At 39.7% G+C, this 13408-nt stretch overlaps 2 protein-coding genes across 2 annotated transcripts in view; one reads left to right on the plus strand and one right to left on the minus strand.

The window, feature by feature from the left end:
- Nucleotides 1-6081, plus strand: part of SOS1 (SOS Ras/Rac guanine nucleotide exchange factor 1) — a 56116-nt gene extending 50035 nt beyond the window's left edge. The window contains exon 22 of the mRNA XM_083379233.1: nucleotides 899-6081. Within this exon, the coding sequence (XP_083235359.1) occupies nucleotides 899-1393 (495 nt within the window). The 3' untranslated portion in view covers nucleotides 1394-6081. The remainder of the gene's footprint in view (nucleotides 1-898) is intronic.
- A 1806-nt stretch (nucleotides 6082-7887) lies between these two features.
- The window catches only part of ARHGEF33 (Rho guanine nucleotide exchange factor 33), a gene marked incomplete at both ends in the record, with an annotated part of 36839 nt that continues 31318 nt past the window's right edge, over nucleotides 7888-13408 (minus strand). The window contains 2 exons of the mRNA XM_083379320.1: nucleotides 7888-8022; nucleotides 12615-13362. Of these exons, the coding sequence (XP_083235446.1) occupies nucleotides 7888-8022; nucleotides 12615-13362 (883 nt within the window). The remainder of the gene's footprint in view (nucleotides 8023-12614; nucleotides 13363-13408) is intronic.

Below are 13408 nucleotides of genomic sequence, written 5' to 3' on the forward strand. Positions count from 1 at the left end.
AGCAGAGGCAGTGATTTTAGTTTTAGCACCTAATTGGGACCGGGGGGGGGGAATCAAGCCTGTCCCTCCCAGCTTCTTTTGTTTTGTTTCTTGAAGAAATGTGACTTTCTGGTGAGGTTTGGGGAAGCTCGTCCAAAGCCTAGAGGCAGGAAAGCTTTGCAGCCTCCTACTTGCCAGCTGATTGGGGCCAACTTATAAATGCAGAAAGCTTAGAAAGCCGCCATTTTAAGGGTAATGAAAATGGCCACTGCTTCCAAGAGGCATGGGGAGCAGGCCTAAGTGCTGCAGGGGTCCCATCTGGGCGGGATGGGTGGGGGGAGACAGGTGGGGGGGTGCTGCAGCATCCTCACGGTCTATCATAAATGCGAATGACCTTGGGGTTACTATACTGTCATACCTTTGAAACAGGTTTGTATGTAGTTTTCCAGTGTCAGTCATAATTGTGAGTGGTCATTCAGTCACCTGTTGTTTATCGAGGACTACCTGTACTGAGCAGTAGATTGGATTTGAAGGCGTAAATGAATGCTTCTAACTTATGATTCTTTTATTCAGAGACAAAAGTGACTGCTGAAGAAAGTAGAGCAAACAAATCATGGCTGATCTGAAAGAGTCAAGCAGAAGACTCAGAAGACAAGAGTACAGGGCTATTTGTTTTAAAACAAAACTCATTTCCATTTTCTGCACACTCCTAGTTTTCATCACCATGTTTAAAATAAACAGGGATGTAACATAAATATGTTATTTTAACCAGAGAAAGAAAAGGATAAATTGAAGAATAAATTATTTTCATCTATCTTTGGGTGAATGATTTATCAAGGCGTAATTTAGCTTTTGTGCAAAAGGTTAATCGTTGAGGTCCCTGAATCCCTTTCTAACAATAATTCTTTCTTTGTTTTAGATTTCTTCTGTACATCTGGATAGTCCACCAGCAATTCCCCCTCGGCAGCCAACAACAAAAATCTATTCACCGAGGTATTCGGTGCCCGACAGGACCTCTATCTCAGATGCTCCTGAAAGCCCACCTGTGTTGCCACCAAGAGAACCTGTGCGAACTCCTGATGTTTTCTCTAGTTCGCCTTTGCATCTCCAGCCACCGCCTTTAGGCAGAAAAAGTGAACTTGCCAACACTTTCTTTCCCAATAGCCCCTCTCCATTTACTCCCCCTCCTCCTCAGACCCCTTCTCCCCATGTTGCACGCAGGCATTTGCCATCACCTCCTTTGATACCCCAAGAAATGGACATCCATTCTGTCGCTGGGCCACCTGTTCCTCCACGGCAAAGCACTTCTCAACATATCCCAAAGCTTCCTCCAAAAACTTATAAAAGGGAGCCCACCCATCCATCAGTGCATCGCGACGGACCCCCTTTGCTGGAGAATGCCCACTCAACCTGAATTCTCCTTTGTGCTAGAGCATGCTTTCTCCGGTGCTACGTCTATTGCTGGCAATAGAGGCACCATGTCTTTTGGCAACAAGGAGCTGCGTGGTATTGCTCCTAACACTAATGACTCTACATTTGATATATATAATGTGGAAAATAATAAAACTTAATAACTGGCCCCTTTATTGTGGAAAAAAATGCTGTTTGTTAGTAAAGTATGCAAGGCACTGTTCTAAACTCACTGGACATCTGAATGTACCAGAAATTAGGTTTGCAGATCTCTTTGGGCCAATAAGCATTTCCTGTGCTTTGTGTATTATCCAGTGAAGGATGTGAAGCATAATCCTATAATCTGTCCATGACATAAATTCTTGGAGTAAAATATGCACTTTTTTAAAAAAAATCAAACGGAATTTGTTAGCCTCCTTAATGTAATTGTATCATTCCCTGCTTTCAAATCATGTACTGGACTGTGAGGGTGATCTGTAGCATTGAACCAGGATACAGCTAAGGCATCACATTACACTGCAGTCCTGTTTACAAACTGTTACAATTATTAGTAAATACATGGGTACCTAGGCTTCACCAAAGAGGTACTTTCCTTCTATATAAATCTGTTGAGGCCAGTTCTAAAGACCATGCAGGAAGTAGAATGCCTAATTTGTGCCCTCTTGAAACGAAATTTAAGTCTCACAAGCTATCTGAGGGACTGCCTGCTCCCGTGAATGGGCACGGTGTGCTTTAGTTTGCTTCAGTCAAATAATGCCATTTTTCAGGACACAGGAAGTCTGCCTTATTTGTCACAGCATCTCTCCTCTAGAATGATATTCCCCAGAGGTCTGTGTAGCTCCCACATATCCTGAAAAGGGAAACAATGGAAGTTTTTAAAAACATGGCTGTTCTCCCAGGCCTGGGAGTAGGTTATAGAAATCTGTAGCTATCTTTTCTGTTTAAGGGATTGTGTTTATCCAGACATGTGGAATCTTTTTATAATTTCTTAGTTTTTAATGTAAGCTACCCAAAGTCTCTTTGGAAGTGGGCAGGCTCTAAATTTCTTAAATAAATACTTTGAAATGGCACTACTACTGTCAGTTAAATCCCTGTCTGCATGGATAACTATTGACTAAGTCCTCGATTGAGGTTTACCAATGATCAACTTTCCAGTTAGTGCTGCAGCCTCTTTGATTATGCCATGGAAATGCAAAAAATGATCCGCTGGCCATCTCTCCCACCCAATCCCTAGTTATCACCTTGTTTTAACTAGTGGTAGGTAGATGAATAATCAGTATCAACTTATGCCTTGTAGTTGCATAATAAATCATATGTATATAGTGAATGTTGCATAAATATAATTGCAAATTGTTTTTAATTTAATTGAAATAAAGACAGATATTTTGTCTGGCTGACATATATTAAATTATTGCATTGCTAAATGTACATTTCAGTTTTTAGCCCTGAGGAGGTGAAACATGCTGTGGTACACACATCTCTGTTTCTAGATCATTGTTTTAGTTTACAAAGGATAAGCCCAGAAGAAATCCCAAGTTATTGAATAGCAAAATCCAGGTGAGTTGGTGTGATTAATGGATTTCATGCATTGTAAACTCTGTTTAACTTCAAGTTTAAAGTTAGTATTTACTATATCAGGGGAAATCTATGTGTATACGGTATCTTTTTTTTTTTTTTTATTAATCAGACCTGTCAACTTCTGAGCTACCTATGAGCTTCTGATCCCCATACTGTATAATACATGCCATTTATTGAAGTTTTCAATCATCTTGCTACTTTAGGAGTTGTGGATGGTGCAGTATATATGCTTAGATGAAATGTTTTCCCCATTTCAGAGTACTTTTCAACAGTGTAGAAAGCCATGCCATTGGAATAATGTTGTTGAAAGTCATTGTGGGAATCTACTGCTACAAGAAATTTCCCCAGTTGCAAATTATGGTGTTTGCATTTCAGTAAATGATAATTGGATTTATCTTAAAAGAATCAAAAAAGCATTCTGGGGAAAAATGTGTGATATTAAGACTACAAGAAGAGTTGAGTGGGGATTCAATTGAAAATATTTCAGAAATAATTCAGATTCATAATGAAAAAAATCATAAATTGGGCCCCAGTTAAACCTATTTTTCTTTCATTTGTATAATGGCAACAGTGCCATTCCTAAGAACTCTAAATATCGTATGATATTTCCTCACTCCAACTTGAGCAAAGCAGAGGATAGCTGCAAATTTTCCTGCTTCTGTCTGCCACAATGAAACACGATTTCCCTGATCAAGCAGTCTGACATTCAAGAAAAGACTAGAGTACACATTGCTAATTTAAAAATTTTAAATAGTAATTTCATAAGCAAATCTGTCTTGAATGAAAAGACACTCTCCCAGCAAAATTTTATTACAACTGTCTTTAAGATTACTTTGCTTGATAGCGGTCAGCTAATATTGAATTGATTTAACGAGTTGCTATTGATATTGTGAGGGTTTTAGATTCTTTACCACAGTAATGGTAAATATTTATATTTCTGTACAAAGGTAATCACTTTAAAAATGCCTAATCTTAATCTAGCCAGATTCCCTCAAACCCAATTGTATTGCTTAGTACTATCACTGTAATAGTAAAATGTGTTCCATTTGCAACATGGAAAAAATTGCCTTATTTCCTCTTATTGTCCCTTGTCAATATATGTAGAATCGAAGAGATTAGGGTTTAATAGTGTAGAAGAGCTTTTTTAAATTGTTTGTGTGTGAAACAGAGAGAGAGAGAGAATCTTTTCCATGAAATTGTTAAAGGGTTAGGAAAATGAACATAAGCAAGCACTCTTTATATCAAGTTAAGATGCATTTTTCTGATCACCAACTTTGTTGTCAAAAGGGAAACCTCGGATTTATGTGCCATTACGATGATCAGTGCAAAAGGGAAAGAAACCCTGCAAATCTAAGCAATCTATTGCCATGTTTTATTGAGCATGCTATAAATGTGTTATTTTTATGCATGGTATTGTTTGCTTTTGTATACTTTTGCAGTCTTAGGTCAGGCTGCTTTTCCTGGAATTGGATTTTTTGATTGAAAACTTCATTTTTATAATTCAGCAGCTTCTGTTCTGCTATACCTTAAAACACTCAGTATCCAGTGCATACACACATGGATTCTGTAGCCTAATTTCCCCGCTAGTCCCTTGAAAACACCATCAATAGAAGACAGAATTGGTACTGTGGGAATTCTGCTAAGGGGGGCGCGCGCGAGTGAATTGGCTGTTCCTGTTACATTTAGTATGGCTTGGGGAAGTAGCCTACCAACGTTCCCTCATAAATTAAGCACACCGCACTAATGGGGACAGAAACACATGCATGAAATCCTTGTTTTAAAATTTTAATTCAGGAAGACTTTCTGAAATTTTGTTTTTAATAAAGGAGAAAGCTCAATTAACTGACTCCTGGGATCTTCTCTCAAAACTGTAAAATCGAATTCAGATACTGGTATGTCATAAGAATTAAATTCCGCACAATTGTTATAAATCGCTTTTCAATTCCATTCAATCACTCTCATATTTTTTTAAAATAAAGCAAATTGTAGGGTCATTATTGATTATAATTCAAAATTAAAAACACAGTAGGGTGCTTTTTAAAATAAGTGGTAAGGCTTTAAAGTCAAAGTGTGTTCCCTTTGTCTTTGAATACAAAATTAGTTAAGGAATTAGGTGCTGTAAAATTGAACAATCTTTGTAAATTCTATCTTCTAGACAGCTGAAAAGGAAAATGAATCTTGTGCCAGATGTATGCAACTTTTAGTAGCTGCCAAATGTGCCTTTTAAAAAGTTTTTTCTTTCTAAAAGTAGATTTATTGGACAGGATCTTATTTTTCAGGTTACATTTTTAATTTAGCCAGTTCTTGTTTTCTATACAGGTTTGTTTTTGATTAATTCTGATAACTTACATGTTTGAAAACATATTGCCTTTTTTAAATGTTGTGGATGCATTGCTAAATTGTTAAAAGACAATGGCAGTCCAATTCAGCTCTGTAAGGTTGAAATGTAATATCTAAACTGGTAAATTTTATGAGTGTGTGTACCTTTTCATGTCTATAGGTGCTTTGTATGCTATGTCTGCAATGGTATTCAGATTGCATTTAAACTAAAAATAGTGGTTGTTATTTTTTTGGCACTCAAGAGATCTGTTCAGAAATAAAAAAGGCCTTACGTATTCCATAAGTGCTATATTTCTCTATATATGATAATTTAGATTTGTCGAGCTACCATGCAGGTAGTCCTCTATTTATGACCACAATTGAGCCCAAGATTTCTGTTGCTGAGATTTTTGTTAAATGAATTTTGCCCCATTTTATGACCTTTCCTGTCACAGTTGTTAAGTGAATCACTGCAGTTTTAAGTTAGTAACACAGTTGTTAAGTGAATTTGGCTTCCCCATTGATTTTGCTTATCAGAAGGTCACAAAAAGTGATCACCTGGCCCCAGGACACTGCAACCATTGTAAATATGAGTCAGTTGCCAAATGTCTGAATTTTGATCACATGACCACAGAGATGCTGCAAAGGTCATGTGAAAAATGGTCATAAGTCACTTTGTCAATGCTGTTGTAACTTTGAATGGTCACTAAATGAACTATTGTAAATCAAGGACTACCTGTAATTTTTTATTCAACTTATAGTGTTGTTTAATAAAGAATATAATATTAGAATGGGTTTAGAATGTTACAACTTATTAGTACATTCACACGTCACAATTGGCTAAGCCAAAAGCAAACAATCACTGTGTTTTAGCATCATGTGAGGATACTTATGTTATATAGGTGATCTGTGTCAGGGGTCCCCAACCCCTGGACCGCAGCCCACTACCAGGCCTTAAGCCTTTCAGAATCGGGCCACAGAAGGGGCAGATGAGTGCATGTGCGCGTGCATCCCAACTTGCGTGAGCATGTGCACTCCATTTGTGCGAGCAGCAGGCCTGCATGCCCGCTGCTCCCAAAAATGTAGCTGGGAACAATTGAGCTTGCCCACCACTCATGCAGAACCATCCCCTCTCCTCCCCGCCAGTCCCCAAAGCCCAAAAGGTTGGGGAACTCTGATCTATATAATGCAGAATCTGTTAGATGTGAGTTCTGCAGTTGAATACAGCCTGTTGCCCCAGACCTAATACATAGTCCAATTCCTCCATTCATTCTTTCCTATTTGGTCTTAATCTGAAGAGAGCTTGAGTGTTTAGTTTTTATTGATGTCAAATCCAAACTAAATTGGGCTATAGGAAAATGTGCGACATTTTAGTTATATGAAAACCAAACATCTTAAGTCTACAGCACCAAAGGCCACTAGTCAATGTAAAAATGCAGTTAAATAATTCAAAGAAACTGTTGTGCTTTTGTTTGCTTTGCATTTACTATAATAATCCTGGTATTTAAATATTAAATATGTTGTCTCTAGGCAGCACATAAATTCAATAAGTAAATAAAATATTTTAATACCTGTAGAGAATTTATCCCATCTATGACTTGGAGTTTTAATATTATATCCTGAAAAAGTAATTCTGATTGTTTATTACCCCAGTTTGCTAGATGAGCAGCAGATTACCTCTTCCTGATTAAATGTTTTTGGTCAATATACTATTGGTTATTAGCTCCAGAAAGATATTGGACTGTTTTTTTCCCATATTTCCCACTTTTTTTTAACTTCTCCAGCTTTCATTATCCATTGTATAAGTATTCAATCAAGATTGGGTGTTTTGGATTTTTGTCTCATTATTAGTCTTTTATAACTTAATCACACAAACAAATACTCAGTTGAATTTGCTGAGCAAATGAACCATGCCTTTTGCTTCAATTTCATTTGAAGCAAAATGCAAGCAATAAAACATACTTAGAAGTAAAATATAAATTATACAAATTTAAAATGTATATATGAGCCTAGCACCTTTTTCCGGTTTATGGGGGAAAAACCCTAATCATTTGGTTTAGAATCTTGTGATCTAGATATTTTTTTATTTCCAGATCACTTAAATAAATTATAAACATTCCTATTTTACAATATTCTGGATGTAAAATGATTAAATTGTACCTAAAGCTATTCTTAAGAGGTGAACTGCTCTTTTAGAGATAGATCAATCAAGAACTGCTACATTTTTCTGCACTAATGAAAATGGATAATGGAGATATCCAAAGAGGAGTTGGCTATTATTTGGAGACACATTTTCCTATTGAACCAGTTCATATAGGAGCACTGATTTAAAGATGCTATAGAACCAAAACTGTATAACATGCATTGTTACACACTGTAACTCTTGTATGGCATGCAAGGTATTACCAGCCCTGAAAAATCCTGCCTGAACTTTAGTCGGCAAAAGTTATGACAACCCACACTTCTCTAAGGTTTTACATTAACAACTCAGAACCAATAAACTACAATGGACATTAATAAAATGCTTTCCCCATTGGTAGGTGGCCCTTCTGCATAACAGGAGTAAATAAATGTTGGCAAATTTATTTTTCTTTGAATGACTCATTTCTTCTTGAAAAGTTTGCGAAAGGAACTGCGAAAGCTTCTTTTTTGTTCTTGCCGTGGTGGATGACTGCTGAAAGACGTTTGCTCGTTGTCATCTCTGCAAGAGAATCGGATGTCTTCTAAATGCATATCCTGAAAAGGGAAAAAATGGTTGTCTCATTCAGTGGAACAAAAGCGGTTGAGAAAATAAACCTCTGTAGGAAACTTTTAACGTTTGTTCTGAAACTTAGGCAGTAAGAGTAGGAGACCTTTTACTTTATAAATCCTGGCAAATCACAGTTCCCTGGCACCCCCTTGACACAATGAAGACTGCTACATATCACAAGAAACCAATATTGGGGGATCTGAGCATTTGGATAAGATGGACGGAAGAATGTTCTGTTCCTGTTATGGGCTAGCGTAACTGCAGTTCTCAATGTTCCTAAAATAAGTCCTAGGAACCAAACCCATCTTAAAGACCAGGAATTGCTTCTCAAAAGCTTGTTTCATTGAGAGCAGGAAAGATTATACTCTCCCTACAAGATCACTTCCTGCATTTCTAGCAGGAAGGCAGGCAAGAATCCGCATGAATATTCTCCAAAGGCCCGCAGTACCCAGGAATTATTATTACTGCTTAATAATAATAGCTCCTGGGTAGTTAATCCCCTTCATGGATTACTGCCTTGTCGTGGCGAAGGGGCTTGTGTAATTCAATGAAGCTATGAGCTATGCCGTGCAGGGCCACCCAAGACGGACAGGTCATAGCAGAGAGTTCTGACAAAACGTGATCCACTGGAGAAGGAAATGGCAACCCACTCCAGTATCTTTGCCATGAAAACCCTATGGACAGTTCCAAAAGGCAAAACGATATGACGCTGGAAGATGAGCCCCTCAGGTCGGAAGGCGTCCAATATGCTACTGGGGAAGAGCAGAGGGCTAGTACTAGTAGCGCCAGAAAGAATGAAGCGACTGGGCCAAAGCCGAAAGGACGCTCAACTGTGGATGTGTCTGGTGGTGAAAGGAAAGTCCGATGCTGTAAAGATTTTTTCTCCATAGGAACCTGGAATGTAAGATCCATGAATCAAGGAAAACTGGACGTGGTCAAACAAGAGATGACAAGACTGAACATTGACATCTTAGGTATCAGCGAACTAAAATGGACAGGAATGGGTGAATTTAATTCAGATGACCATCAGGTATACTACTGTGGGCAAGAATCCTTCAGAAGAAATGGAGTAGCCTTCATAGTCAATAAAAGAGTAGGAAAAGCAATACTAGGATACAATCCTCAAAATGACAGAATGATCTCAGTTTGAATCCAAGGCAAACCATTCAATATCACAGTAGTCCAGGTCTATGCCCCAACCACCAGTGCTGAAGAGGATGAAATGGACCAGTTCTATGAAGCCCTACAGCACCTTATAGAACTAACACCCAAAAATGATGTCCTTATCATCATGGGGGATTGGAATGTTAAAGTAGGAAGCCAAAAGATAACTGGAATAACAGGCAAGTTTGGCCTTGGAGTGCAAAATGAAGCAGGGCGCAGGCTGATAGAATTCTGTCAAGAGAATACGATGGTCATAGCAAACACTCTTTTCCAACAACCCAAGAGACGGCTCTACACATGGACATCACCAGATGGTCAACACAGAAATCAGATTGACTATATGCTCTGCAGCCAAAGATGGAGAAGCTCTATACAGTCAGTAAAAACAAGACCAGGAGCTGACTGTGGCTCAGACCATGAGCTTCTCCTTGCAAAGTTTAGGCTTAAAATGAAGAAAGTAGGGAAAAGCACTAGGCCACTCAGGTATGAATTAAATCATATCCCTGTTGAATATACAGTAGAGGTGACAAATAGATTTAAGGAATTAGATTTGATAGACAGAGTGCCTGAAGAACTATGGACAGAGGTCCGCGACATTGTACAACAGGTAGCAACCAAAACCATCGCAAAGAAAAAGAAATGCAAGAAAGCAAAATGGCTGTCTGAGGAAGCTTTGCAAATAGCTGAGGAAAGGAGGGAAGTGAAAGGCAAGGGAGAAAAAGAAAGATACACCCAATTGAATGCAGAATTCCAGAGAATAGCTAGAAGAGATAAGAATGCCTTCTTAAATGAACAATGCAAAGAAATAGAAGAAAACAATAGAATAGGGAGGACCAGAGATCTTTTCAAGAAAATTGGAGAGATGAAGGGAACATTTAATGCAAAAATGGGCATGATAAAGGACCAAAATGGCAGGGACCTAACATAGGCAGAAGAGATTAAGAAGAGGTGGCAAAATTACACAGAAGAACTATACAAGAATGAGCTTAACGTCCCTGATAATCACAATGAGGTGGTCACTGACCTTGAGCCAGGCATCCTAGAATGTGAAGTGAAGTGGGCCTTAGAAAAGCTGAGCAACAACAAAGCTAGTGGAAGTGACAGTATTCCAGCTGAGCTATTCAAAATCTTAAAAGACAATGCAGTAAAAGTGCTACACTCAATTTGCCAGCAAATTTGGAAAACTCAACAATGGCCACAGGATTGGAAAAAGATCAGTTTACATTCCAATTCCAAAGAAAGGCAGTGCCAAAGAATGTTCAAACTATCGCACCATTGCACTCATTTGTCATGCTAGTAAAGTCATGCTTAAAATCCTACAAGCTAGACCTCAGCAGTATGTGGATCGAGAACTACCACAAGTGCAGGCAGGATTTCGAAGAGGCAGAGGAACTAGAGATCAAATTGCTAACATACGCTGGATCATGGAGAAAGCTAGAGAGTTCCAGAAAAACATCTACTTCTGTTTCATTGACTATGCTAAAGCCTTTGATTGTGTGGATCATAACAAACTGTGGCAAGTCCTTAAAGAGATGGGAGTACCAGGCCATCTTATTTGTCTCTTGAGAAACCTATATGCGGGTCAAGAAGCAACAGTGAGAACTGGACACGGAACCACTGATTGGTTCAAAATTGGGAAAGGAGTCCGGCAAGGCTGTATACTGTCGCCCTGCCTATTTAACTTATATGCAGAGCACATCATGAGAAAGGCAGGGCTAGATGAATCAAAAGTTGGAATTAAGATTGCCGGAAGAAATATCAACAACCTAAGATACGCAGATGATACCACTCTAATGGCAGAAAGTGAAGAAGAACTAAAGAGCCTCTTGTTGCAGGTGAAGAAGGAGAGTGCAAAACTTGGGTTGAAACTTAACATTAAGAAAACCAAGATCATGGCATCTGGCCCTCTCAATTCCTGGCAAATAGATGGGGAAGAAATGGAGGTAGTGACAGATTTTATTTTCCTGGGCTCCAAGATCACTGCAGATGGGGACTGTAGCCAAGAAATTAAAAGACGCTTGCTCCTGGGGAGGAAAGCCATGGCAAATCTAGACAGCACACTAAAAAGCAGAGACATCACCCTGTCAACAAAAGTGTGTATAGTCAAGGCTATGGTCTTCCCAGTTGCAATGTATGGCAGTGAAAGTTGGACCATAAGAAAGGCTGAGCGCCAAAAAATTGAGGCCTTTGAACTGTGGTGCTGGAGAAGACTCCTGCGAGTCCCTTGGACCGCAAGGCGATCAAACTGGTCAGTCCTAGAGGAGATCAATCCTGACTGCTCTTTAGAAGGCCAGATCCTGAAGCTAAAACTCAAGTACTTTGGCCACCTAATGAGAAGGAAGGACTCACTGGAGAAGAGCCTAATGCTGGGAAAGATTGAGGGCAATAGAAGAAGGGGACGACAGAGAATGAGGTGGCTGGATGGAGTCACTGAAGCAGTAGGCGTGAGCTTAAATGGACTCCAGAAGATGGTAGAGGACAGGAAGGCCTGGAGGAATGTTGTCCATAGGGTCGCAATGGGTCGGACACGACTTCGCAGCTAACAACAACAACTAATGTTAACTGTTCATCTTAATATAATAGTAAACATCTGGCTCGTATCTAAGCTAAGATGATTTTGTCAAGGCATGGCTGATGTTTGTAGCAGACCAAGATTGTAAGATCAATCTTAAAGGAACAAATCCTTAGAAAAGCCTACCTAAACTTGAACAGTACAACTAATTTGCAGCCCTCTCATGAATTCTTCCTTAATTCTTATTAATGCTAATTCTGGGTTGCCATGGTGTCCCAGTCTGTATTCAAGACACATACAGATATTAATTGTCTAACGATATTTTCTCATCCTACACTATGTGCATTCAATCATGGTTGACTTTGTCATGAAGATACAAACTATTAGATTAAGTAACTGAACCACAGTTTATCATGTATAAGGGGGCTATTTGAAGTACTCTCTCCATTACTGTCTATCCCATTCAAGGAATTAGAAACATTTTTTGATTTGGCATCATTTTAAAATAAAATTAGGGGGGAAAATGGAGTATAATCTTCTAGACAACGGGTGTCAACCTTGGCAACTTTAAGACTTGTGGGCTTCAACTCCCAGAATTCTCCAACCAGCATGGGAGGGAAATGGGTTGTTTGGGGGGGGAGTTCAAGTCCTTAAGTCTTAAAGTTGCTATGGCTGGACACCCCTGGTCTAGACAGAGGCAGGAAGATACTCTGGAGACTGCTTTCAACTATAATTCCAAATGCAGTACATGCACCTACTAGCCAAAAAAAGGACTAACTGAATGATATCCCTGTGGGATGCAGCCCTGACCCTCCCGTCTTTGCCTTTGAGTCAGTAGCCCGCTTACGTGTTTCTCAGACCCTGCTGGGAAGTGGGTTTGCCCTGGCCTTTTGCTCTCCTTACTTCTACAAAGCTTTGCTTTTCACCCACTCCTCGCTGTGGAGGAAAGTAGTTCCACTGGGAGCTCCTAGAGGTGGCAGAGGCCTCATGGGGCTGGAAGCCTCTCTCCTGCAAGTTTGACAGTCGACTCCCACTGCTGCTCCTTGTGCTATATAGCCTTGTGCTGATGCCTTCAGACCCACTCCGGGGAAACTCCTTCAAGGACTGACTCAGTTGTTTGCCCTTGCTCCGAAAAGCCTCACGCTTGGAGGTGCTGCTACTGATGTGCTCCAGATCACTGCTCTTGGGAAGTGGTTGCAAAGTGCGGTGAGCCTTCTCTGCTTCCTTTGTGAAGTTCACAGGTCTCAAGAAGCAGATGTCAATGCTAGATTCAGAAGAGGCTGGTGAGGAAGTCTGAAGGATAGCCAGAGGCTCTTTCTCATAGAGTCCAGGAATGGCATATGTATTCCCTCGGTATTCAAAATCTTCAAAATCAGGAGTAAAGCTTCGGCTGTCCTGCAGAAGCTCCACAGAAGCTTTGTGGGGCTTCTGCAGGTTTTCTTTCATATCTGACGAAGCAGCATTGAACTCCATGTCTGGAAGAGGCTGCAGAGAAGCTGCTAGAGCCTTCAAGTCCTCCTCATTGAACTGAGATGAAGTTAAAGCACTCTCTGGTCTGCCATGCTTTCTTCCATCAGCTTCCCACTCACATGGTTTCCCTGGGATGTTTGCCAATTCTTGTTGGCCCTTTTTTATGTGTGACATCAAATGCCTTAAAAGAGTGGTAAGAAAATAAAGGTAAACAAGCTTAAGCAAAC

Source organism: Vipera ursinii (assembly GCF_947247035.1).
Source record: "Vipera ursinii genome assembly, chromosome: 1".
NCBI classification, from domain to species: Eukaryota; Metazoa; Chordata; class Lepidosauria; order Squamata; family Viperidae; genus Vipera; species Vipera ursinii.